This window comes from Serinus canaria, chromosome 25 (genome assembly GCF_022539315.1).
Source record: "Serinus canaria isolate serCan28SL12 chromosome 25, serCan2020, whole genome shotgun sequence".
NCBI classification, from domain to species: Eukaryota; Metazoa; Chordata; class Aves; order Passeriformes; family Fringillidae; genus Serinus; species Serinus canaria.
This window is the reverse complement of record NC_066338.1, coordinates 4,275,129-4,302,366: the sequence shown is the minus strand read 5'-3', so window position 1 is coordinate 4,302,366 and position 27,238 is coordinate 4,275,129. Positions and strand designations below refer to the sequence as shown.

At 51.8% G+C, this 27,238-nt stretch overlaps 2 protein-coding genes across 2 annotated transcripts in view; both read right to left on the bottom strand.

Moving 5' to 3' along the window:
* Positions 1–7,883: 7,883 nt before the first annotated feature.
* LOC108963983 (hydrocephalus-inducing protein-like) overlaps positions 7,884–27,238 on the bottom strand; it is a 24,106-nt gene continuing 4,751 nt past the window's right edge. Inside the window, exons 6-8 of the mRNA XM_050984165.1 lie at positions 12,111–12,202; positions 11,326–11,488; positions 7,884–7,990 (exon numbers count right to left, since the gene is read on the bottom strand). Coding sequence (XP_050840122.1) covers positions 12,158–12,202 — 45 coding nt within the window. The 3' untranslated portion in view covers positions 7,884–7,990; positions 11,326–11,488; positions 12,111–12,157. The remainder of the gene's footprint in view (positions 7,991–11,325; positions 11,489–12,110; positions 12,203–27,238) is intronic.
* Positions 13,103–27,238, bottom strand: part of LOC127060524 (hydrocephalus-inducing protein homolog) — a 79,643-nt gene continuing 65,507 nt past the window's right edge. The window contains exons 2-5 of the mRNA XM_050984208.1: positions 15,963–16,195; positions 15,065–15,165; positions 13,683–13,775; positions 13,103–13,235 (exon numbers count right to left, since the gene is read on the bottom strand). Coding sequence (XP_050840165.1) covers positions 13,757–13,775; positions 15,065–15,165; positions 15,963–16,127 — 285 coding nt within the window. The 5' untranslated portion in view covers positions 16,128–16,195 and the 3' untranslated portion in view covers positions 13,103–13,235; positions 13,683–13,756. The remainder of the gene's footprint in view (positions 13,236–13,682; positions 13,776–15,064; positions 15,166–15,962; positions 16,196–27,238) is intronic.

The window sequence follows — 27,238 nt, the reverse complement described above, 5'->3', positions numbered from 1 at the left end:
AGGAAATTGATCAAATATATCTGAAGTCCCACCATTTCTCAGGTGTTTGAGGGGGAATTTAGGATTTGGGGACACATTCTGTGTGGAGTGCCCCTGTTGCTAAAAGGCAGGAATTTGATCTCACCCCTCTTGTGCTGCTAAGATCTCCTCCCTTGACCCAAACCCCAACTCCACCCCTGGGATACCCTATAAAAACCCCAGGCCCTGCCTTTGCCCTGTCTTTTGGCGTCGGAAATGGATTCTGGAGCTCTCTGAAACCAAGACCCGTCTTGTTTGTTCCTGGCACCGGCAGCTGCAGCCTCCCTGGAGCCATGAACTCAGCTGCAACAATTCTGGAGGATTTGTGGGTTCTGGTCGATTTTAGGCACTGTTCTCCATTTCTTTGCACTCCAAATGCCAAGAGGGATCGATCTGTCACCTCAAAACCACTCAAATCCCACTGAAAACAACTGAATTTTAACCCATAAGGGCACCATAGCAGCTCCAATTTCTTGTTCCCTTGTCAAAAACACTCAATCCCAGGCCAAACTCACTCCATTCCACAGCTGCCAGGGTGAGTTGGGTTTGGGAAGGGATTGGGAGAAGTGGGATCCCAATTTGGAGTGGTGGGATGTGGATTGTGTGGGGCTGGGTGTGTGGAGTTGTGTATTGATTTCTGTCCTGTTCATTTTCAGTCAGGTCTGTTTGCAGAGTGCCACCTTCTCAGATGATTCAATTCCTATAAAAATCTCATTTTTTAAGTCATCTAACCCAAACAATCCAAAAACCTATATCCAAATGAAACAACCCACCTGCAATTCAATTTTTTAAAAATAATTTTAATTTTTTTAGAGTACTTAAGGGTGTTATTAAAGTTTAATTGTTTGGTTGAAATGTGTGAGAAATTACAGTGGTGCTTGGTTTTGTTTTTAGTATATTTGTAATATGAATTGTTTTACTAGGGTGTGTTAGATTGCATGTTAGATTTTTAGATATTTTTTATCTGAAGTATATTAGTAATGGAGTTAAAACTTTCAAAAGTTATTTCTTGGTATATAATTTGTTTATATGTATTGGTAATGTTATAGTAATAGTTATTGCTGTTTTGGCTTGAATCATTATTGGAGTATTTTAAGGAAGAGTTGAGATTTTTATATTTAATTTTTTAAACTATTTATTTCATTTTAATTCCAATTTATTGATTTATAATTTTACTAGTATTTGTTGAGAGGATGGGAAGGAAGTTCAAGGACCAGAACATTTTTTCCTGGATGGGAACTGGAATTCCAGACCCTGGGAGTGTGCACAGGACCACACAGACTGGGATCAACTATGGACTGGGATCAAATACAGGCTGGGATCCTGTGGGTTGGGACTGCACAGAGTGGGACCGTATGGATCAGGACCGCCCAGACTGGGATTAACTGGACTGGGATTGCACAGACTGGGATCACACGGACTGGGAAAAAGCTTTGGCTACCATTGGCTGCCTTTGGCTACAATCCACGTGCAATGGTGGCCACATCAAGTTGGCTTGATCCTGTTTGGGGTCCCATCCCCCTCTTTCCCCCCGCTCTCCCGCCCCTTCCCCATCATTCCTCCAATCCCCATCCCCTCCCCCGTGCTTGGTTTTGGGGGCCCGACCCCCCTTTGTTTGAATTTGGGTCCCCGCCCCCCTTCTCACCGCGCCCCCCGCTACCCCCGCGGCCGGGGGCGCTCCAAGCACCACCAGTGCCACCAGTACGGCCCCAGCTGCCCCCGCACGCCCCATCCCCATCCCCGGGGTCACCTCCCCCCTCCCCAAATTCCGCTCCTGGACACTGATGAGTCATCAGCGCCCCGCGCTCTGATTGGCCAGGATCTGTTTTGGGGTGCGGACGGGAGGAACTGGCCACCCCCAGGAGCCCCCCTGGTTTGGGGCTTTCGATCCCCCCTCGGCCCTCGGGGTGGCCCTGGGGCCAGCCCAACACCCCCAAAATGGGGAGGGTCCCCGGGGCCCTTTGGAACCCCCAGGAATGGGCTGGAAGCGGCAGGAGCCGCCCCAAAAAGGGATTGAAGGGTCCGGGCCGGGAATGGGGGAGGCTCTGGGGATGGCTCCGGTCCGGATTGGGGCGGGCTGGGATTGAGGGAGGGTCCGTTCAGCGGCTGGGGAGGGGCTGGGACTGGGGAGGGGTCCGGGATTGTGGGGATGGCTCCATCCCGGAACTGGGGCGGGGTCTCTCCCCGTTCCTGTTCCGGTTCTCGATGCCGATCCCATTCCCATTCCCATCCTGTTCCCAATCCCAATCCCGCTGCTGTTCCCAGGGAATGGCTCCGATCTCAACCCCGAACCCAAATCCTGGGGGTTCAAACACTGGGGGGGTCAAAAACCCCCAAACCCAAACTCTGGGATCTCAACCTTCCCCCAGCCCGAAACCCAATTTTTAGGATCAAACCCCCCTCCACATCCCAGATCCTGGGGTGTCAAACACTCCCCAATTCCCAAACGTTGGAGTTAAATCCCCCTGACCCCCAATCCTGGGGTTTGAAACATTTGGGGTGTCCAACACCCCCAGTTCCCAAAGTCTGGGGTCAAACACCCCCAAATCCCAAATCCTGAGGTGTCAAACACCCCCAACCCCCAAGTTTGGGGTTAAAACCCCCAATCCCCAACTCCTGGGGTTTGAAATATCTGGGGTGTCCAACCCTCCTCATCCCCAGAGTTTGGGGTCAAAACCCCCAATCCAAGAACTTTGGGGTCAAAGTCCCCCGATCCCAAACTCTGGCATGTCAAATCCCCCTGATCCCCCCAACTTTGGGGTAAATCCCCCAAATCCTGGGGTCAAACCCCAAATCCCCCCCAACTCTGGGGTCAAATCCCCCCAAATATTGGGGTCAACCCCCCTAGTTCCTAACTTTGGGGTCAAAACCCCCTGACCCCAAATCCTGGGGTTTGAAACATCTGGGATGTCCAACTGCCTTGATCCCAAAGTTTGGGGTCAAAATCCCCTGACCCCAAATCCTGGGGACAAAAAACCCCAAATCCCAAAACTCTGGGGTGTCAAACATCCCCAATTCCCAAAGTCTGGGGTCAGAAATCCCCAAACCCTGATGTGTCAAACCCCCCCAAGCCCCAAATCCTAGGATCAAACCCTCCCAATCCTCCAAGTTTGGAGTCAAACCCCGCCTGCCTCAAATCCTGGGGTGTCAAACACCCCCAAATCCCAGATTCTGAGGTCCAAAACCCCCCAAACCCCAAGGTGTCAAACTCCTCTTAACCCCAAATTTAAGGATCAAAGCCCCAATTCCCAAAGTTTGGGATCAAATACCCCCAAATCCCAAGTCCTGTAGTGTCAAAAATCCCCAAATTTTAGTATCAACCACCACCCCTTCACACCCCACTCCCCAAAATTTGGGGTTTATTTTGGGTTATTTGGGGTTTATTTGGGCCAGCTCCAGGTGCAATGTCTGCAGAGAGACCCTGGGTACAATGCTGGGAAAAACCCCAAAAACCCCTCGGGAACTCCAAAACCCCTGGTGGCTGGGAAAGAGGATTTGGGGTGGGGATCTGGGGTGGCAGAAGTGGATTTGGGGTGAAAGAAGAAGAATTTGGGTGGGAAAAAAGGATCTGGAGTGGGAAAAGAGGGTTTGGGTGGAAAGGAGAAGGATTTGGAATGTGTAAAGAAGGATTTGGGGTGGAAAAGGATTTGGGTGGGAAAAGGGGATTTGAATGGGAAAAGGGATTTAGGGTGGGGAGAGGAAAAGGCAAATTGGTGGGAATTGCGGGATTCAGGATGGGGAAAGATTTTGGGTTGGAAAAAGGGATTTGGGGTTGAAAGATTTGGGATGGGGAAAGGGTTTGGGGTGAGGAAAGGGGATTTGCGGTGGGAAATAGGGGTGGAAAAGGGAGATTTTGGGATGGGAAAAGGGATTTGGGACACACAAAGGATTTGGGGTGGGAAAAGGAAATTTGGGGTGCACAAAGAAGGATTTGGGGCAAAAAAAGGAGATTTGGGATGAAAAGAGATTTTGGGGCTGAAAAAATGAGGATTTGGGAGAAAATGAGGATTTGGATAAAAAAAGGAGGATTTGGGCTGAGCTGAACTTACCTGGGAAAGTGGGGGCATGTGGGGATTTGGGGTAGGGTCAGGACCATTTTTGGGCAGTTTTCTGGGATTTTGGGGTGTTTCTGTGGGATTTGGGAGCAGTTCTATGGGATTTGGAAGCAGTTTTATGGGATTTGGGGTGGTTTTGTGGGATTTTGGGGTGTTTCTATGGGATTTGGGGTGTGGAGGGTGCTTAGGGTTTCTATGGATTTTGGTGCTTTATGAGATTTCATGGCAGCTGGAAGGTATTTGTGGTGATTTAGGGTATTCAGGAGCAGTTTTGAAGGATTTTGGGGAAGTCTGGAGGGATTTCAGGGTGTTTCAACGGGATTTTGGGGTGGTTTGGAGGGATTTGGGGGTTTTGGTGCAATTTTTGGTATTTAGCGGTGGGTTTGAGGCAGTTTTTCAGGATTTTGGGGGATTTCAGACGTGGTTTTTTTAAGGTTTGGGGGTGTTTAGATGGGTTTTGGGTGTTCTGGGTCCCTTTTTGGCGAAGGAGATCTTCCTGGCGCTGCTCTGGGTGATGCTGGAGCCCTGCAGGGCCTCGCGGGCGGCGCCCGCCTGCACCTCGGTGTCCAACTGCACCCAGGCGATGTCGTGGCGCCCGGGCACCAGGGCAGCTCCTGGAACCCGGGAACCTGGGATGGGAAAGGGGCCAGGAGAGCCCCAGAAACCTGGGAACGTTCCCCAGACATCTGGGAATGTTCCCCAGATACCTGGGAATGCTTCCCAGACACCCGTGAATGTTCCCCAGATACCCAGGAATGTTCCCCAGACACCCAGGAACATGCCCCAAACACCTGGGAATGTTCCCCCAGAAACCTGGGAATGTTCCCCCAAAAAATACAGAAATGTTCTCCCCCCAGATTCAGAAATGTTCCCTGTTGAGTAACAGTTCTCCAAAAAAAGTCCAGAAATGTTCTCAAAAAGAAATCCTGAAACATTCCCCCAAAAATTCAGAAATGTTCCCTAAAGAAATCCAGAAATTCTCATCCAAAAAATCTTGGAACATTCCAAAATATGAGGAACTTTCCCCAGACAATTCAAAAACATTCCTCCTCAAAAATTCCAAAATCAACCCTGTCCTCCATGCAGAAACATTCCCAAAAATCCAGAATTTTCTGCCCCAAAAATGCCTCCAAAAACCCCAAAATTCCCCCTCAAAAAATATCCCAGAAATTCCACCCAAAAATCGAGAAGTCAGCCACAAAAATTCAGACATTGCCTGCTAAAAAACCCCAGAAATTTGGCACCAAAAATCCAGACATTTCCCCCTAAATCCCGATACTTTCCCCAAACAATCCAGCCCCAAGCCTCCCTCAACCTCTCAGCCCCCAAGCCCCAAAATCCCCCCATGCCCAAAGGCCGCCCAGAATCCCCGGAATGCCGGGATTGCCCCAGATCTCCCTGGGGCAGAGCATGGAGAGCATCAGCTCCTTGGGCTCCTCAGAAGCTGGGCCAGGAACAGGATGTGCATCGGGGCTTTGCCCACAGCTGGGCAAATGGGAGAAAAACCCCAACATCAGCAACAAACCTGCCCCAAGCAGGCCTCAAATCTGCCCAAAGTCACTCTGGACACACACCAAACAATCTGCCCCAAATCCCACCAAAATCCTCCATGGTTTGACCCAGGGCTGTCTCAGCATTTTTAAGGATTTTTCAGAGTTCCAAGAAATGATCTCTCAGCTCTGTGGAAGCCTCCTCTAAACTGATGGTGCTGTGACATCTCCTCCAAGGAATCAGATGCAGCCCCAATTGTTATTGCAGAACCACTCCAACAGTTTTCTGGGTTTAAAGCATCTCTGTGCTGAGGGAATTTTGGAGGAGACAGCTCTTGGATGGTTCATTAGTCTGTCACCCCCAGACCTTCACTCCTAAGTGCCATTCTCAAGAGCCTTGTTTTAAATTACCTTTAGGGAATTCTCTCCCACTTAGAGCTTGGGTGGTGGCCAGGCCTCAGCTCTGCCTGGATGGGAATTTGCCAACAGACCCAGATGTTTTCTGCATCAAAACGAGATTTGAGTTGCTTTGACTTGGCAATCTGACCCTCTAGACATGACAGCTGAACTATTTTTAAAGGGAGCTTGGGAATTATTATCTGGAAATAATGATCCAAGTCCCCCCTGGATGGAGGTTTGTCAGCTGTTTGCAGACTCTGGGATGATGGTACATTATTGCAGAGATTGCTATTTACCTAATTCCACCTATGTTGTTAGTTTTGTCTGCTATTTGAAGTGTTCCTGATTGCTGTATCCAAATAATTCCTAATTGCTGGAAGTTTCTTGTCCACTGCATGAATTATTTTACTGTGATATTGCTTCATACTCATAACAAAAGACATGCATCTCATTCTTAAAAAACAAAAAAGAAGAGGAATGAACGCCTTAAGAACGTTCAAATCATGCAATATGGACATGAGAAATTTGGACAACTAATCATTCTGAATGATGCAATATTTACATGAGAAATTTGGAAAAAAGATCATCCCATCTAAATCCCAACTGAGTGCACCACAGTGAAGCCCAATTGATTCATTACCTTCAGGAGAAGATGTGCCTGTGTTTTATCATCAGCAGCTCAAAGCTGTCACCTGTTCATTCCATCAGACACTGATCAGCTCTGAAAAAATGAGGCCCAGTGCAAAGAGAAATAACCTCTTTGCAGCCTTTGTGGCCAGAGCAGGAGCAGGAGGAGGACTGCCAAGACATGGCTGGGTCTGGAAACTGACAGAGGCACTTTGCCAACAAAAGCCTCAGGGCATCCTCATGGTACAGTGCTCCTACTGACCTTCTCCAGTTATTCCCTGTTCCAGCTCCCAGGAGGACATTCAGGGATGGCAAAGATCAACATTTCCAGCTAATGGACTTTCTCACACTCCTCAGCTAATTGGAAACAATGGTCATTTCTTTCCATTTCCCCAAGAGACATTGGACATTATTATTCTGTTTTCTCCTGTTGTAAAACCCTGTGTCAATGACTTGATAGAATTTGGTAAGTTTTGTTGACTTAATTGCTCTTTTATCTACCTTATCCCATATCTAATATATAACCAGTGATAACCTTGATAATACCCTCACAAGAGTGAGCAGTTTCAACATCAGAACAGAGGAGCCTTTTTTAAATGAACGAAAAGGGGGAGATGCCATAGACAGGTAGAATAATGATAAAAGAAAGGCCCTATGAAATCAGGCCTTGCTCTGCTCTATTAACAGCTGGCCTGTCATCTCCTCTGAGTGCAGCCAAGCAGTTACAAGTTCCCACGTGAAGCAATTTTGAGAATGAGACTTTGTGAACAATCTGCTCTGAGGGTGAGAAACAAATGCACCTGCAACTACAAGGGATTTGTGCCATGAGAATCAGTGAAGAGAACAGGTAAACAATACAATAGAGAGATTTGATGCACAAGTGAAATCCATTTTATTAACTAATATTAGAATAAATGCTACGAAATCTATTAAATTACTAAATTTGCACATGAGGTCTGTCAAACTGTGTAAAATTATTTGTGTGAATGAAAAAGTAAGAATTCTTCTCCATCCCAGATGGATCCTCAGGGATTTCAGTTACTCCCCTTCTTTTGGGCTTTTGCTTTCTCCTTCTCTGGGGCTTTGGCTTCCTTCTTTTCTGGTAATTTGGTGTTCTTCCTCTCTGCTTCTTTGGTGACCTCCTTCTCTGGGGCCTTCGTTTCTTTCTTCTCTGCAGCTTTCTTTTCCTTCTTTTCAGGGGATTTTGTTTCCTTTTTTGGGATTTTGGTTTCATTCTTCTCTGGTGGTTTGCTTTTCCCCTTCTCTGGTTTTGGAGGCTGCTTCCCCACAGAGACTCCCTTCTTTCCCTTCTTCCACTTCTCTTCCTCCTTCAGCCTCTCTTCCTCCTCTAATGCTTTTGCCTCCTCCTGAAGCTTTTGAGCTGGCTGCTTCAGTTCCCTTCTGCAGACAAAACAGAAAACATGGCTGAGAGTCCCACCAGAAACTTGGGCTCACCAGTCCTGGCTGGCCCTGCACTTCATTCCTTGACCCTGAGGCCATTTCCATGAATTCTCCTCAACCCACAGAGGTTGGGAACATCCCAAGTGAGGGTGTTGGTGGAAGGGGACCTCCAGGACCAGCCAAACCTGAGCTTTGCCATCATCAGCTCTTGACTGTGCAAGCTCCCTCTCAAGGCACAGCCAGAGCCCCCCAGCCCAGTGCAAAAGGCTGATCCACCAGCTCTCTGTGCTGGTGCTGAAAACGCCCTTTGTCTCTTGGCTTCCCAGGTTAGAGCAGAGCACGGATTGCTCACATCTGCTTCTCTCTCCTACCATTCTTACTCAGCTCATTCAGCCCCTTCTCCCTGGGCACAGCTGAAGCATGATTTTAAAGGGTTAAGATTTCAGCTGAGGGTTAGAAGCAATTCCCATGGATCAGGATGTAAGGTGGATAGGCAGACCACAGGTTAATGATTATGAGATGCTTAAGCTGGAGCTGATTGTTCTATTGGTTACCATTAGGAGCTTCTTTCTAGAAGGAAGTGGAGTAAGTGACCTGTTAGAAGAACAAATTGAAACCAGTAGAACAATGGTTAGCACATGGGCTTGATGTCAATCAATCAATCACTAAGCAGGGAACCTTGGATTGTGCCAGAGGGTCACAGAGACCTGATGAAGACATTCCTGACTTCATCCCTTAAGACCACGGACCCAATTCAAGAGAAGAATTGCACAGGTGTGAAGGACCAATGATCTCATTTGAATACACAGCAGGGATGGGAGGTGCTGGGGCTGTGCAGGTGTATTGTATGTAAGATCTTGGGAAATAAAGAGAGGGCAGAGAACCTTGGGCAGCGTGGTCACACCTTTTAGGGATGGCTCTGGTGCCGCCCGCCGGTGTTAATGAACACACCACTGTCTGACTTTAATTAGTTAGAGAGTCTCTGTCCCTGATCTTCGGTTTTAACGACTCCTAGCCTGCTCCTTAATGAGAACAATCCTGTCAGTCAGAAAGCAAAGGCTGCAGGAACTCCTCTCCTGCCAGACAGGCTCTTGTCAGCCAGATTTCCTGCTGGAACCCAGCTGGGACCAAGCACACCAGGGCTGGCTGTCATGGAAACCATTGGAAGCAGCCTCGTCCATCTGCTCCCCATGAAACCAACTTCAGCCTGGCCTGAAGAAGTCCTGATGCACAGGCTTGCTTTGAGCAGCCTCCCCTCCCAGCTCCACACTTTGCCTGTGTGTCCTGAGCTGGGCTGCCTTGCTGGAGCTGAGCTTCTCCTGTGCTTGCCTACTGCTGCAGCTGAAGGGGAGCCTCAAGGACATGAGCTTTTCTGGGTGCTGTCCCACCACAAGGAGAACCTGGCAGAGCAGCATTGCAAGGACTTCACCTGGGGCAGGAGCAGGACCCAAAGCAAGGTTTGGGGTGTGCCCCACACCTGCCCATCCCACAATCCCACTGCTTTGGTGAAGAAGGGAGATGATGAAGAAGATGCCACTCAACACCATGGACTTCAAGACACCTCCAGAGGCAGTGCCAAGGCAAGCCCAGAGAACAGCTCCCTGCAGGCAGCAGCTAAGCCAGGAGGGCTCAGCACTCCAGTAGAGAAGAAGATGTTCTGTCTCAACAGAAGAAGGTCCTTCCTCTCTTGGGAGCCAGGGAGCTCAGAGTGGCCATCCCTGTGTTGCTTCTGGCCTTTGCTATGCAGCACTTCTGAGCTCAGAGCCCTTGGAGCAGGGAAGCCCTGCAGGGACAAGAACCCGTGGCAGAGCAGTAACCCATGCAAGGCTCACTCACCTCTCCCTGAGAGGTGCCTGAGAGCCACAGTTGATCTCCTGGGGGGGGCTCAGGGAGGAGCTGACACCTGAGGCCTCCCCGGTCACCAGCACCTCGCAGGTGGGGCCTCCCTCCACGTGGCACAGCTCGGTGACATTGGAGGTGCTGCTGAGGTGGCCAGAGAATGTGGAGGAGACCTGCTGGCTCTGTCCTGGCTGCAGCACACCTGAAAGTTTACTGGACACTGAAGGCCTGGATGGAAGACAGGAGAGATTGAGGTGTTGAGCATGGAAATGGATGCAGAAGAGCATCTTGGAGCAAAGTGCAGCTGTACCTGGAGGGGCCTATTCCCCAAACACTGCCAGAATCCCCTTCACCTCATCCTGCAACCATGCCACTGACCAGTGCAGGGACCATGGGGAAAATCTTTTCCCATGCTCACAGGTCAGTGCATTAATTAGTACATTACATGAAAGGGAACTGGGATGTCTCCTGGCAGCAGAAATTCTCTCTGATGCACAACTTGCTTTGAAAAAGTTTAAAAACTTTTTAGAAAAGGAGGAGACTCAGAGGGAGAGCTCTTGGAGCTGAGCAAATGAGTCCAGCCCAGCTCATCTGACTCTTGAGGCTCCTCCCCTCTCTCTCTGATTTAAATGCTGCTTTCTCAAGGTGCTACAGCAAAAGCTCCTGCAAAAATTTCCTATGGACCACCTGAGGAGTTCCAGGGGGAGCAGTGCCCTCCACAGGCGCTGCACAGCGTCCTTGGGCAGCCCCACAACGTGTCCTGCACGGCCTCTCCAACAAGCAGCTGCTTCAGCAGCATTTTGTGCTGGGCCTGGAGGGAGGGGAGGCCCCTCTGTGGCCAATGCTGAGAGCCCCCAGTGGCACTGGGAGCTCCAGCCCTGCTGGCCACACTGACAAAGGGCAAGTGAGACAGATTCCATCTTGCCTTCCAGGGGAGTGTGCGCTACATCCAGGGAGCACCTGAATCCCTCCAAGCCCCCTGGGAGGGGAGGGTTTTCAGGAGTTTATGCTGGCACCTGAAAAAAAGCTATTTTCTATGCTGGGAGGAAGAGACAGCAACTCTGCAAAGTCTCCATTTGTAAGAAAGCTTCAGGGCCAGCAGTGCAATAGCAGCTCTGGGGTGAAAGCAGAGCCCTGCACACAGGGAGTCTGGCTGCCTTGGGAAGAGGCTCCATGGAGATCAGGACTCAACCAGCTTGCTCTGGGAAGGAAGCTGGAGCTCTGACCATGATGATGCAGATAAAAGCCTCATCTCTCAAACAAGGCAAAACATCCCACACTCAGCACAGGCCTGTAGGATCTGAGTCAGCTTCTCCAAGGAAAACTCTCCTCTTTCTCCCTCCCACTCACCCCATGTCCAGCCACTGGCCCTGCTGCCCAGCCCACTGCCAGGGCACAGGACAGCAGGGCAGCAAAAAGGGAGGTCAGCACGAGCATGACTTGGTGCTGGCAGGCTGGGGAGGCAACACAAGCCCTGGGTGGACAAGAAAATCTACCTCTGCTCCTGAAGAGTGGGCAAGATCCTGCTCTTCTCTCAGGGCTGTGACTGGCTCCTCCTTTCTTATCTTGAAGTGCCGCCAGCGAGATGCCGAGGAGTCCAAACAGCTTCTCTGCTCCTTTGGTGGTTGGGGCTTGAATTTTGGTGGGTGAAGCTCATCTCTGGAAAATAAGAGAACTATGAACAGGGACCTGCAGTGGGAGGGAGGGAGGGACACCTGCACCAGCAGCTCCTGGTGAGGGTGCAACCCCTGTCTGGGTGCTGGCACCTTGAACTGAGAAATGGTTTGATCCAGCCCTTCCCAATCCAGGCTGGAGCAGCTCTGCTCTAAAGGCAGCCCAGGGATGACACTGAGCTGCTGCAGCAGCTGCAACTGCTTGCACTGAGCAACTGCAGAGGACAGGCATGAACACCTTGTGGGGATGCCAAAAGCACAGTGGGAGAGGCAAAGACAGACAAGGCAAGCAAAAAGGTGAGATCTGAGGCATCCAGGGGCAGACCCAGCCAGTGCCCAGCCAGCACAGCCCCCCCAGTGCCCAAGGCCAGAAACTCTGCAGCTCCACCAGGGATTTATCAGGAATGTTCCCCTGACACTGCTGGGGGCTTGGCTGACATATTCCAACACTCCCCCCCAGGCGACTCAGGTCACATTCCCATCCATCCATCCATCCATCCATCCATCCATCCATCCATCCATCCATCCATCCATCCATCCATCCATCCATCCATCCATCCATCCATCCATCCATACATACATACATACATACATACATACATACATACACAGGCTGTGGTGCTGAGATCCTGCCAAGCTCTGTCACCCTTGGGCTTCAGGAAGTTTCTGCCAGCCGTCCTGAGCTCTGTAATTGTGCTCTCTGTGCCAGGAAGCAAGCAAGAAAGATTTAAGAAAAAACCCAAAACAAACCACAACAGAGAAAACCTAAAAAATGTTCAACAGCTCAACCCTGCTCAAGTTATTTCTTTAGGGACACCTAGCACTCTCCAGCTGAAATGCTGGGCTTTTGGGGAAAAAGAAAATTACATGTTCACCTCCAAATTGAAAAGGATTAAGGTAAGAGAACCTTTCCAACTACAAATTATTGGCCCAAAGGTAAAAGATTTGCAAGAAATCTCTAGTTAAGACCAGGCTGACAGGTAAACAACTGGTTCTTTTGGTGGGGAGAACCCTTCCTCTTTAAGGGAAGCAGCCTGAGAGTTGAAAGCAACTGTTCTGTCAAACTTCAGGCTCCCTGGCACAGCCTGCATTGCCTGTCCTTCCTGTTCACTGATTTACAGGCAGTACCACAATGGCCCAGCCTCAGATGTTTGCTGCCATCCAGGGAATTTGGCATCACCATTTCCATATGTCTTAAGAGAAGTTTCAATCTTTGCATCCACTCTTCAAATGCCAGCTTTCCTTTTTTTACAGAAAGCTCAAGGTTCCCAGAAGTCTTCTGACCTCCTCTTTTGTGCTCAGAGAGATGACATTTAAACCAGATGTTTCCAAAGTGAACAGCATTTTAAAGAACAATGAACTAAAATGACCCTGGATCCCAGCTTAGCCGAACTCCATTCTGTGTCAGACACTGAGATTCCCACCTCTAAGGCAGGAGCTGTTTGTGCCACCCATCCCTCCTGTCCTTCTGCACAGCAGCCTGTGCCTGTTTTCCCCAGCAGAATCCCTGTCCCTGTGCCCCTGCCAGGAGCAGCTTCCCACAGGCACACAGCTCCCCTTGCACTCACCCGTGGGTTTCTCTCATCCCCGAACACGCCGACGAGAACATTGGTGCGATGCTCGCCCAGTGCCTGCACCTCCACCACAACTGGGATCTCTGCTGTGCTCTGGGGCTGCACAATCCCACAGGGCTGGGGGCTGGAGTAGAACACAGCAGAGTCCTCCTTGCGTTTCTGGAAGGGACAGAATGAAATGCAGCTTCAGAGGCACCTCTGAAGAAACTTTAGACTCCTTAACATCCACCGCAATAGCAACTTACACACACGTTTAAAACTCCCCAGGACAAAGGTAAAAGGCACAAACAAGATGCAAGAATTGGAGGCTTAGCACTCCCAGGGGATCCTGCAAGGAGGCTGCCAGCACAGGCATCACTGTCTCTGGATGCAGCAGCTTTTCACAACCCTCTAAGATCTCCCACAAGAAAACACCCTGAAGACTCAAACATCAGCTGTTCCCTCAGCAGCTTACACTGCCTCCTCAAGTTTACATTCGGGTAGGATCCTGTTCTCAGCAGATCTTTAAGACTGAATAGAAAGCAGCAAAGTCTTATCCAAACCCTTTCTTCCCCTAAGAATCTCCTCAATAATATTTGACAAGAGGAGGTGGATGTGATGCCAAACCTGGGGAATAAGCCCGTAGCAGCCAGGAAGGTGGCTGGGATTCCTGATGACGAGCTTCCTCTCGTAGGGCACCTTCAGGTGGCACTCATCGTACTGGAGCACATAGGGGGACACTTGGAGCTCAGGCACGAGACATGGGGGCAAAGAGATGGCCCCAGGGGAATCAGAGATACTGAGAGAATAGAGAACGTTTACCCCCAAAGATGGTGCAATGGAGCAGAACACATTGGTCACTGTCAAATGGACATTTAACAGCCCTACAGGGATAAATTGCCTTCTGCCTCTTCCCACTCAAACAGGTCTTGTCAAGGAGGGGCAAACCCTGAGAGGCAGCACCCAGAGGCTGCCAAGTGCCCCAGGCAGAGCACTTGGTGCCACAGCTGCCTCAGCCCCTCCTTTGCCCAAGAAGCCTTGCAAGGACTCCTGTCACAGTCCCAGTGATCCACGAGCTCTGGGGGAGCCTTCCCAACAAGGATCAGGGCTCACTAAGGCTCAAGGAACACACAGCTCCAGTGTCTCAGGAAAAATGACTCCCTTCTCTCCCATGCTGCTGTTGCCCTGCCTGAGAACTCAGCTCTTTGCCCCAGCCCTGGAGGGCACCAGACACCAGCTGCCCTCCAGAGTGGCTGATCACCCCCTCCCAGGCCCTGCAGCTCCCTCCCTCCTTCCCTCCACAGCTCCAGGCACTGACTGGCCCCAGCTCCACCTGCTGTACAGAATGGCAGCCCAGGCACTGACTGGATGGCTCTGCCTGGGACAGGGAACAGCACCAGGGAGCTGCATCCCTCTGGGCATTCAACTGGCACCCACAGCAGCACAGCAGGATGGAATTCTGCTGCAGCAACAACGACTTTTGGTCTCAACTCTGAGAACATTAAAGCTCCAAATGGAAAGCCGAGGGAGGGAGAAAAACTGGAGCTGACCTGCCACATCCAGGGCTGCTTTCCCCTCCTAAGACCTTGCCCTCACCACTCTTGCTGGGAGCCACTTCCCCCTGCCAGGTGCCCTCATGAGGAGAAGCAGAGCCTGACTCTCAGCAGGCTGCTTGCTGTGGCCCAAACCAATGCACACTGGTCACAACCAGCACAACTCCACCTCTTGCAGCAAGAAGGAGAGGAGGCCCTTGGGAAATTTGTTCCACCTCAAGCACCAAAACCCGGGCCAAGAAATGAGATCATTCCTGGTCTCTTTAGAAGAAGGCCCAGGACTGTGCTGGGCTGTGAGCAGGGCTGCTTTTCACCACAGGCTGCTGCCCAAGCCCTGCTGTTCTCATCTCCAGCTGGCACAACATGAGACCATTAAGCAGCACTTCTCCTTGGCAGCTGCAGCCAGCAAAGCCTGTGCAAGGCAGTGCCTGGGGGAGGCCAGGCAGGGGCTGGTACCTGTCTGTGATGGTCAGTGTTGCCACTCCCTTGCCAATGCCCTCCAGGTCCACCAGCATCTTCCGGCGGAACTCCATCACCATGTTGGAACACAGGGTCAACTGGTGGGAGAGAAGAACAGGAAATTCTTCCTTACAAAACCTCATTACCCACATGTGATATCCTCCAGTTTTTGAGGAGGACTTGGCCCTCATTCATCTGCAGCTCCATGTGCAGAGCACAGTCTCAGAGGAACAAAAGCCTTCTGGAAATACCAGATTTGTTAAACACACCTTGCTATCAGGACATAGGTCAGCTACATTCAAACATTAGACTAAAGCTCTTTGCAACACTGCATTCAAATTAAGGGGCCAATTTCTCATCTGACTACAATGACATCCATGCAGAGGGAATCTGACTTGAACAGAATGAGTTCAGTTTTACAGCAGCAAGCTGAGGGCAAAGTGTGGCCCAGCAGGTGCTGGGCACTTCATGGCTGCAGAGCTTTTTGTCCCCACTGGAGATTCCTGCAGTGAACACAAATCATTCTGCTCCCCACGAGAGGGGAAATGAGACCAAGAGGAAAAGCTAACTGCTTTATACAATGACATCTCTCTAACAGCCACCTCCTGCCATCATCCTTGCTCTGCCCACTTGCAATCAAATCAATCGCTCTCAAAAACACAAGAATGGCTTCAGGCCTTTACCATAAGGTATGTGACCTCAGCAGATGATTTTGGAAACCAAACAGTGCTCCTGGAGGAACATCCCAAGTAAGCCAGCTAGCAGAGGCCTCCCAGCTGTGCAGATCTCTCCCTCCCACCATGCTCAAAGCTGGCACCAGAGCTAAAGCCCTCCCACACTCCAGTGCAGCTTCAGCCCTGGTGCTGCAGCGTCTGTGCCTGGACTCTTGCCGAACCTCGATGTCCTGGTGTCCCTGGGGGAGGATGGTCCCTCGGCTGGGATTAATGGTGAACTCCCTGGGCTCCACATAGAAAAGGATTCCCTTCCTCCAGGCTGGGTCGCTGTGCCTGCGGATCTGATCCACGCTGTCAACAGCCGGCTGCGTGCCATCGTCCGACATGCGGAGCTGGAACGTCAGCGGCACCGCGGAGCTGTTGGTGAGGCGACAGCGCTGGGTGTAGGGAAAGCCTGGCAAAGGACACAAATATCCAGTCAGGCACCCATGATGGCATGATCCTGGGGTGAATATCCTGGCAGGATCAAAGTGGGACTGGAGTTCAGCTCTTTATTATCTGAATTACAGCCCATCGAGAAGCTGCATGAGGAATTAATCATCACTTAGTTCCCTTTGACACAGAGTCCAGACTGCAGCCTTGAAAATGCCCACTCCTAGCCCTGCTCAACACTGCAAGCTTCTCTCTTTGGAATGGGGAGGAGCTCCCTCACCTCCCCCAAACCAGCACCACTTATCTCTCAGTGATGGCTGTGCACCCAGACCCAGCATTTACTCTGAGAATTCCAGCTGTCAAATTCCCTGGGAAGCCTGCCAGCACTCCCACTGTTTTCAAGAGATATAAACAGTGAGTTATCATTGAGAAGAAGCTACAGCAAAAGAAAGTGAGGATGGAATCAGGAACTAGAACATGGTGCAAAGCACCCTAATGCAGCTTCTCTCTGCAGCATCCTTGAGGCATCTCTTAGTTTGGGCCAAACCAAACTGAGCACATGACAGCCCAGAGCCCACTCAGCTGGGGGCACACCCAAGCCTTGCTTTGAGATTAGCAATTAGGAACCAGGTCCCACCTCACCCAACAAACGAGCTCACGAGGGAGGGATTGCTGCCTGCAAAGGTTTAGCCCACTTTAGCTCTGAGATTTGCTTTCCATCCTGGAAAGCCAGAGATACAGCCACTCATGGGGGGGATGTCCTGCAGAGCCCACAGAGCAGCCACAACCTGCTCTGCAGTGCACACCTGGCTGGGCTGGCTAGCTCTGTGGGGAGGAGACTTCTCCCCAGGCCTGCTCACCAAGAGTCCCTCAAACACAGATGGGGACTGCAGGTGCAGCCCAGAGCTTCTCTGGGCCCATCCAAGTGACCACTGCCAGCTCCAGCAGTGACTCCAGCAGGGAGGCAGGAGAGGCACAAAAAGGACAAACCCAGATGTCAAAACCTCAAATGAGACTGAGGGCAGCACATGCAGACAACAGTCAACAGTTGCAAAGAAGCAAAGATACAACAGCTGCCTTCAGCTGAAGAGACCTTAGGAATGAAATTGGATTCAGCAGGATCAATCTCCTGGTTCAGAACCATATTTCCATCTGTTGCCTTGCTTGTTCCATTTCTTCAAAAGGCAACTTGACAAGTGCCTCCGGGCTGATGCAGGCTGGGGAAGCAGCAGCTCAGGAAAGGCAATGAGTTTCCTTCCAAAGTTCAGAAATTTCATTGTTCTGGGTTTAGGCTTGGCAGTGAATGTTGCCCTTGGTCTGGGAAGGGGCAGAGGGGTTTTGGGGGCTTTTGGCCCTGGGGCTGGGCTTTTCCCTTTGGGGTTTTTTGGGAGTTGTGGCGTGATGCCGTGGGCAGCTGTGCAGTTGGAGCTGAGCTTGGGCAGGGAGCGGAGCTTCCCTTCCTCCCACTCGGGGATCGAAGCTCAGCCACTGCTGATGTGGGAGGTTGTGAGCTTGGCCCCGGCACTGCCCTGGCTGCAGCTCAGCGCTGGCACCGACCCTGCCTGCCTGTCCCACTCCTGCTGCTGCTGCTCCGCACTGCCGACATCCCCCTGCCCTTTGGCAGTGGGAAACGTCTGTTTTTGCCTCCTTGTCTGTGCTCTCCTGATCGAGTCTGGGAAAGAACTGTTATTCCTTTTCCCATAGTTTTGCCTGGGAGCCCTGTCATTTCAAAGGTAGAATAATTTGGAGGGATGAGCTCATCTTTCCATTGCAGGAAGATTCCCACCTTCCTTGGCAGACATCTCCCTTTTAAAGCAGCACAGAGACCCCAGAAAATACTGACTTTCTATTCCTTGCTCCTATTGGATCTCCCAATGGCAAAATGCCACCTGAGGCAGCAGCAGCAGCCCTGCAGTTCACAGCCTGGAGAGGCTGCTGGGGCAGAGCGTGAGTGAGGGATGCTGTTCTGTTGGAAGGCACAGATCCCTGAGGCTGTGTCCCAGCCCAGGAACACTCACCAAAGGAGATGTCCCCGAAGTTGAGCTCAGGGAGGTTGAAGTGTAAACTCGGTGCAGTGACGCTGCCCCTGGAGGGCGAGGACAGAGGAGGAAATGGCTCGGTTAAAGGAATTGCAAAGGTCCGGCTGTCCTGGCTCAGGGGCACTAAACCTGGGCTCAGGGCACCCTGGGTTTCCAACCAACACAGCCCCATGTGCTCAGCACAGGGCCCCGTGCACAGGAGGCAGCTAAAGCCAAGTGGCCAGCAGCCAACAGCCACTGATGGGCTCTGGGCACAGGGCAGGCAGGAGAAACCCCCGGGTTGTGGTGGTCCCATGAAGGACCCTGAACACACACCCAGACATGGCTCTGTGCCTCAGTTTCCCCATCTGCAATGGGATGGACATAAAGGTGTCCCCACAAACTTCTGTAAGCAGCCCTTCCAGCCACAGGTTCCCTGCTTTGCTCCTTCTTAGCTGGGACTGCTGTTCCCATGGAGGAGCTTTCTCAGGACAGTTTGACCCACACAATCATTACATACAGAGTTCTGAGACATGAATCCAGGCCATTCCCAAACATCCTCTGAAAGGAGCAGCAACAGTTATAGCCAGGGGACAGATGAATCCCAGAGGAAAGGACCAGCTTGTCAGCAGTGCACCAGCTGGCACAGCCAAGAGCAACAGCTTCAGCAACCAAACCAGGGTGTCCTGAATCCAGCCCAGCACCTCAGCTGTCCTGGAACTCAGCAGACAGACTCCAAAAGTCACCAACATCCACTGAAATCAGCCCTTGAAGCTGCACAACACTCACCAGTTGATTTCATGCTTGATGCCAATCAATGCCCACTCTGCCTTTTGGTTCAAACTCAAGGAGCAGTGACCTGGGCCTTGTGTTGTGTTCACAGGACTGCCCCTGGCTCTGCTCTGCACATCTCAACAAGAGACACCTGCCCTTGCCCAAGGAGAAAGCTGCTTATGCAGAAACACCCCTGACCACTTTGGGGGAGGCACAGTGTTGCCAACATATTTTATGAAAAATCCTTTACTTAGGATTTTTCCTCTCATGAGGGCTGAGAAGCCTCATGAGCAGACTGTAAACAATTCTTATCTGCTGCTGTGGAATGCCATGGGAAAATCTGTGATTGGCCCCATCAGACTGTTTCCAATTAAGAGCCTATCACAATTCACCTGTTCGGCCCGTCTCGGGCTGAGAAGACTTCAGTTTACACATTCCTATTCTATTCTTAGCTTAGCCTTGTAGTGAAACCTTTCTCTTTACTCTTTTAGTATAGTTTCTATATCTTATATATCATATCATAATAAATCAAAGCCTTCTGATACATGGAGTCAACGTTGTCGTCTCTTCCCTCATCCTGGGACCTCAGAAAACCCCTGTAATAATTGGTGACCCCGAGTGAATAAAGGGACATCGCCACAGAAGTGGCTTCTAGCCAGAAGCTGAAGAACCAGAGATCCTGAAATTGGGCAGAGTTCACAGCCGAGGCTGGCCACAGAGAGAACCTTCTGGAAAGTCTCCGAGACAAGATGTCTGGGTGTCTTCGCAGCACAGAGCAGCCTGCTGAAGCCCAGAGCACACTGTCGCAAGGTACTGTTTCCACTGCTTTTCCTGAAAATGCTGCCCTTCGTGTGAGGCAGATTCGGATGTTATGGCAGAGAGTGCCTACGGAGACGGAGTTTCCATTCTCTCCCTCAGAGGAGAAACTTATTGACCTCTGGCGAAAATGGGGTGATGAGGACAACATTCTTATGCTGACGACACATTTCTATGAGTTTTTTCGGTGGGCAAAGTACCATGGATTTTTCTCTGATGTGCTGTATGCCTTTGACTCATATGTTTGGGAATGCATGGAATTCATTATCAGAGGTCTTTTCTACCGGGGACTCGGTTTTCCTTGGATCTACCAGCCTTTTAGAACTCTTTTACTAGTTTTGAAACGGAAAGCTTTAGCATATCAGTGGATTGCGGATGCACGGGGCTTGTCTCCCTTCTCGCTGGAGCTGGAAAAAGGCAAGCCTGTCCGAATCCACTGCCTGGAAGTCTCCAGCCCCCCCGAATCGGGGTGGGGGGGCGACGCTTTGCCCGCAGCAGAAGTTTATTTCTGCGACCTTGGATCCCGCGCCGACGGAACGGCTTGCCCCCCCTCGCTCCTCTCGGGGGGGAGGTGGGTTGGCTCTGTCACCTGAACCGGGGCCAAGGGCCCCGCCCCTGCCCACCCCAGAGGAGTCGGGACCTGCAGCTCCTTCCGCGGGCCCGCCTCCAGCGGGGGTGGACCCATCGCCTCCAGCAGAGCTTGTCGGTGTTTCCGGGACGAAAGCACCACCTCCAGCGGCTTCGCCCGCGTTGCTAGGCGACACACTCAACAGCAGCGACGATCGACGGCAGCCCGTCCCGGAGTCGGGACCTGCAGCCTCTCCCGCGGGGGTCAGTCCCTCGCCTGCCGCGCCGGTGGAGGGGGCCGGGCTTGAGAGTCTCCCAGCGGAACCGTCATCGGACCCGACCGCGGCGGCCGCCGCGGCGCCCGCAATCAGCCGGGACCCTCCCCCGAGCTTTTCGGGCTGTCCCAAGGCTGCCCCTGCGAGGGGAGCTGGGACGGGGGAAGGGGACTCAGGCTTGCCCCTCCGTGGGGGGGGTGTGGCTGGACAGCTGAGAGCAAGCTCGGGCCGTCTGCTTGCTTTCAATCTCGGTGTTTTTCGCGGGCTGACCCGAGTCTGGTTCGGGGTTTCCCGCTGGGGGTTGGAATGCCTGACTCCCCCTGCGCGCCCTTGCGGCGTGGGGGAGGGGTCTCCTGAGTCTTCTGTCTCCGGTCCCCAGCCCGCGGGGGTGGGGGTGGTACCGAGGGGCAGAAAGTGGGAACATCTTTTGCACTTGCCTTGCAGAGGCAGGAGACACAGTGGACTGTGAGCATCGCTCGTCTGCTGTGGGGACAAAGCACCCCCAGGCCTGGGGTGTTGTTTCCTGGGAAAGTTCTTCTTCCCCAGCTGCTGGTCTGCACCAGTTCAGCGGGGATGAAGCGTTCGGTCACTCAGGCTGTGCGGATGTCGGCAGCTGTGTGCCGGATTGAGAGAACACAGGGCCCGCTCCGTGGGCCGGGTCTGGGCCGTTTGGCTCGGTTCCCTGGGCCTGGGCCTCCCGGCCAGCGCCTGTTGGGTTTGGGGGCCTTCTTCCCTCTGCCTGGACCTGGCCCACCGTTCTGTGAGCCAGGTCTGGGGTCCCTGTTCCCTCCACGGGGGCCGGGACCTCCGCAAACGGTGGCTGGTGGACCAGCCTGTTTGGGGCCTCAGTGGGCCATTGTCTGCTACTGCTCTTTCAAAAAAAAAAAAAAAAAAAAAAAAAAAAAAAATGTAATTAAATAAAAAGGGTTGAACGAGAGCTAGCAGCTCAGAAAGTTTTGCAAGCCTGTTTCAGGACCAAAAGGGACTTTTCAGCACTGTCAAAGAAGAACATCTTCAGTTTGGACTTTTTCCTGAAACTCAGCTGTTTGGACTTGAAGCAATGAACTTTCTTTGGACTGTTTTTGCATTTTCTTCTATTTTAAGATTGTTTTGGTGATGTGATGGGAATTTGGTGTTTTGCAGGTGAAGAGTTTCCCTGATGGTTCCACACCAGCATTTGATTGATCTTTTGATTGCATTTTCTTTTTAATTTACTAAAATTAAAAGGGTGAGATGTTGCCAACATATTTTATGAAAAATCCTTTACTTAGGATTTTTCCTCTCATGAGGGCTGAGAAGCCTCATGAGCAGACTGTAAACAATTCTTATCTGCTGCTGTGGAATGCCACGGGAAAATCTGTGATTGGCCCCATCAGACTGTTTCCAATTAAGAGCCTATCACAATTCACCTGTTCGGCCCGTCTCGGGCTGAGAAGACTTCAGTTTACACATTCCTATTCTATTCTTAGCTTAGCTTTGTAGTGAAGCCTTTCTCTTTACTCTTTTAGTATAGTATCTATATCTTATATATCATATCATAATAAATCAAAGCCTTCTGATACATGGAGTCAACGTTGTCATCTCTTCCCTCATCCTGGGACCTCAGGAAACCCCTGTAATAGCACAGAGGAGAATCAGTTATTTGATGGTAAAAGGTTCCTTCTTGATTCCCAAAATACAAAAGCAGCACTTTTCCTCCAAAAACAAAGCCAGCATCGTCTCTCCACTATGGGCACACCTACTCACCACTTTTCTCTTGATAAGTAAGAACTTCCTTTTTTTTTTTTATCCCTCTCTCTCCCTTATCTTCTTGGTGTAATCCAGTGCAGATTGCTTTCATTTCTTTACTACCTTGAGCCAGTGCCTGCCAACAGCAGCAGCCCAGCCCCAAAGCTGCAGAGCAGCCAGCATCAGCTCTCCTGCTCCCACTGCATTATCCCAGCAGCACATGGCTCAGGCTGCAGGGACAAGGCCTCACGCTGCTGGGGTGCTGAGGACTGAGCTCTGCCTCCCCTGTGATCAGCCCTTCTCCCTTGTGCTGGGCCAGGATTATCTCTTGCCATGGCCCCAGCCCACGGGAGGATGCCCAAGTCCTTGGGACAGTTCCTGCTGCAGTTCCCTGACTCCCACCTCAGCCCTTTATTGGCTGTGCCAAGATTATCTCTTGCCATGGCCCCAGCCCACAGGAGGATGCCCAAGTCCTTGGGACAGTTCCTGCTGCAGTTCTCTGACTCCCACCTCAGCCCTTTCCTGGCTGTGCCAGGGAGGCACCAGAGCACTCTGGGCACAGGAGCTGGGAGCACAGCTTGGCCCCCCCAGCAGGGCTGGCAGAGGTGAGCTGAGGCTGCTGCTGCCCACCTGGCACGGATTAACACAAGTTTTTACAAACATTGCTGCTGCTGCAGAATCAGCCAGGCTGGCCCATCTCCAAAGCCCTGGGGGCCTTGCTGGGGGTTCAGCTGGGACATCCCAGAGCAGCTGCTGCCCAGAGCTGATCCATCCCACTGCCTGTCTATTTACCAGCAATGCAGTCTGGGACTCTGGGTTGTCATGCAGGCTGGTTACTGCTTGCTTGGCTCAGCAGACAAACTCTGTGCAATGTGTTGGAAATAATGATGCAGCTGTGTTGGTGCACACTTTGGATTCAACAGGAGTAATCAGGATTGGTCACCAGGTAAAGAGCTCTTGCCTGACAAACACAAGACTCTGTGCTTTGATGCTCAGGGACAGCCCAGGGGAAATGTGCTTCTGCCCAGCAGCTGCTGGGCTTTGTGCTCTTCTACAGCCCCACTGAGAAAACAAAAGTTCCTGGCCTTGGTGCTTTGCTCTGGTCAATCTGTCACTTCAAAGTGTCTTCTGGGCACTTTGGTGATGAATGCATCACACACAAAAACAAAGAGAACATCTGGCAAGCTGAGCTTTGTTCATGTCAGCAGTGACAGCTGATGAATTTGCTCCAGGTTCTGCCCATTAGGGACCTCTTGCTGCAATGATGGGCTGAGCTGTTCCCATTGCCACTGGGGAGAACATCACTGCTGGCTGGTAGAGAAGCCTTGGGCCAGCAATGTTTATGTGCTGGGCGTGAGACTTTGGAGGGAGGGGAGGAAAGACAAGGCCCCAGCAGCCCCAGAACCAGATCAGTGCACGAGCTCCTGCATCTGCCCCGGGGCTGATGCCAGCCCTGCTGCAGCTCTCTGCTGGGGCTCGGGGCGATCAGTGCCTGCTGGGGGCAAGGCACAGGATTCTTCCCTTAGTCTTTTGCCAGAAATTCCATCAGAACAGAGAAGTTGCCAGTTAGGGGAATCCCTGGCCAGGCTTCAGCACTCCATTCCATTCCATTCCCTTCCTACTCCTGCTCCATGTTCCATGCTCCTGCCCTCAGATGTTCCATGCTCCATGTTCCAGGAATGTTATTCGCAGGATGGGAATAACATTCCTGGGGGTGACTTCAGGGCTTGCCTGAGAAAGAAGGTGTCTTCTTCTTTTCAAATTATCAGGAGAAGTGGATCCAGCCAAGTCTAACACTCAGTCTCAGACCTGAAAAACTGACTGCAATTCAGCCCCTTCACCTGCTACATCCCAGCCTGGGCTGTACCCACCAGACTCCTCTGTTCCTGTTGTAGCAGTCATCTCTCACACACACCTGGCTCCCCGAGACCCAAGGACACAAGCTCTAGAGCTAAACTCAACTCCTCTGAATTTCAGCCAACAGCACTAAGCTGTTCCCTCAGCCCACAGATAGAAGAGCTGTGAAGGAGACATCCCTGACACTGTAATAACCAAATGAAAACCACTGCCAAGAGATGGGGCTGGCAAGCTCAATTTTGGCCTTTTCTCTGTTCATTGTGAGCTGCTCCTTAAGACACTTCTCATCCTGTTAGATCCATCCTCTCAATGAATCACTACTGCACCTAACAGGCAGAAAAGATAAGTGATGCAGGGGGTTTCAATAGGTTGTTTTCTTCTGCTTTTTAGCTAGGTCCATTGATATGTTTGTTTCCCTGTATGGCATCTAAAGCCAGGTCCAGATCTCCCAATGGCACCTTCCAATCCCCAGACTCTGCTCTTGCTTTGAGCAGTGTGTTTGCTCAGATGATTGCCAGAGGTCCCCTCCAGGACCACTGGAAAGCCACGTGACTGTGGCCTCCCAGAGAATGGGTCTGTTTGGCTGACAGTGCTGAGGAAGCATTTCAGGAGCTGCCTGTGCTCAGGAGGGTGCAAGCCAGCTACCAACATGTTCCAGCAGCCTCCAGGAAATCTGGCACAGAGAAAGCTCCAAGGCCACTGAAAGCAAGAGCAGATGCCATCCATCCTGCTCCCTTCCAGCCAGGCTGCAGGGCAGCAGCTGCAATGTTCTGGTTCCTTTTGCTGCTCTTTCCCAGCTCTGCTGTCACCCAAAGGTGTTTTGCACAAGGACAGAGGAGCTGCCTCACCTCTGGGTGCTCAGCTGGTAACGAGCTGCCCGGGTACCGACATTGTGCAGCAGCAGAGTCTTCTGGGTGCTGCCCTTGACTGCACACTTGGAGAATCCAGCTGGGCAGGGAAGTCCAGGACAGCTCGGGCACCAATGGCCCGGATGGGCACAACTATCCTTTCCCTTGCAGTCATGCAGACCAGCTCGTGGCAATAATCCTGCAGGAAAAGAAACTGCCTCAGCACAGGGCATTTAGTGCCATCCCCATGGCAGAAGGAAAACAATTTCTATAACCCTCCAAGGGCATCAATTTACCAATTGCACCCTAAAATGAACAGTAAGTTCTACTATTATGTCACATTTTAAAGGCACTGGTGCACTTTGCAAAACCTATCTCTGTGGCATTCAGCTCTTGTGTCACTTGGGTCATACCCATGCCCTAGGCCACCATAATTTTTACTCTAAATTTAATGATTATTAAACAATTCCTAAGTCTGTTCTAAAGAGCATGGAGCTTGGGAACACAGGACATTCCTGTCTAGGTTTCTGTATTCCCACTGTCTGAGAATAGGACAAAGTGTTCAACTGACTCTAAGCAGCAAAAGCAGGATGAGAAAACAGCTGCACCCAAAGAGATCCTGCACCTCTGGCCTGGTGTAGAAACATCGGTTGGCTCAGAACTCCCCTCTAACTTTGCCTCTCCAACCAAGTCAGGAGAAGCACAGTGCCAAGAGAAAGCGGGATTCTGTTGGAAAGGGCCTCTCTTTGTTTCCCTGCAAGGCTTCCTCCCTTCCATGCCATGTCCTAAACCCTTCCCTATGAACAAGCCTCCAGATCAGAACATGAACCCTCCAGATCCCAGCACTGAGATCAGACTTGCCAGGGCCTCAGCACTGCTGTTCAAACCTGCACACAAAAGCACCTTTGGCACGGGATGGGTGCCAGCTGACAGAGCAAGCACAGGGACAGGCATGAAGACAGAGCCCCAGCAGTGTCTCTGCCACGGCCTCTGGGCTCACAGCTCTGCCTGCAGCTTGTACCTGCCCTGCACCAGCTCCTTCAGGCAGGTGTCCCAGTCCCCTGCAGCTCAGCAACCTCCTGCTGACCAAGGGCACCCAGAGCCCAGGGTGCCTGTGCCAGGCCGGGCTCACGGGCACAGCACATCCTCTGCCCTGGCCCTGCAGCTGTACCATGCTCACTTGTGCTCTGGGACAGCACAGCTGCAAGGCTGGAGAGCAGAGGGGCTGAAAAAGCACCGTCTTTGCTCCAGCCCAGGGGCAGGCAGGGAAGCTGGTGCCAGTCAGCAAGGAGGAAAGCTCTCTGACCTCTTTGTTCCTCTGGTGTTTTCCATCATAATGAAACCCCTTCCCCTGGACCTAGTAATGGCCCAACATCTATCAACAGCCCTCTGTCATTTCCATCCTGTTCCCTGTGCATCTTCCCTTGGCAATGCTCAGGGATGTGCAGAGAGGGGAAGCAGAGCCTGTCAGGCCTGGCTGCAGTGCCTGCCAGCAGGGGCCAAGGTGTGACTGGCTGCAGGCTGCCTGCCCACGGCCTGGAGCCAAGCTCACAGCATGCAATGGGCTGGAGCCAGAGTGCAGGGAAAACAATGGCTGTGGAGATCATTCTGTGCTTTGGCTCCTCCAGTCTCACCTTGTTCTCGGCGGGGCTGAAGCGGATGCGCACAGGGACAGAGGCGCCGGCTGGCACCACATGGTACACATCCCTGGGGCACGCCAGCTGGAAATAGGGGCAGCTCTCCATGCACACCTTCACCAGCCAAGGAATCTGCAGCAAAGACACCAAATGATGATTGTGCCACTTGTGCCAACAGGACCAGAGGAGACCTGTCCGTGCCCTGCTGACATCCCTCCTTGGCCCCTTCCCAAAGCACTTTCAGCTCTGCAGACACAGGCACATCTTTCACAAGGCTGAACTGGAATCCCTTCTGTCTGCCTCCAGCATTTTGGCGAGGGCCAGTAGGGCAGTGCCTGCTGGCAAGGAAGGGCCGAGCAGGTCAGCACCAGCAGGATGGGGACAGAGCACCTGAACCAAGTCATCTGCATATTCAACAAGGCCAAAAAACCTGCTGGCTTCTGCCTGCACACAGCCATGCAGTTGTCATGTTCCAGAGGGGGAATGTGCTCCCTGAAAGCAAAACAGCACATTGGCCTGGGGGAAGGAAGAAATTCCCTCTAGCA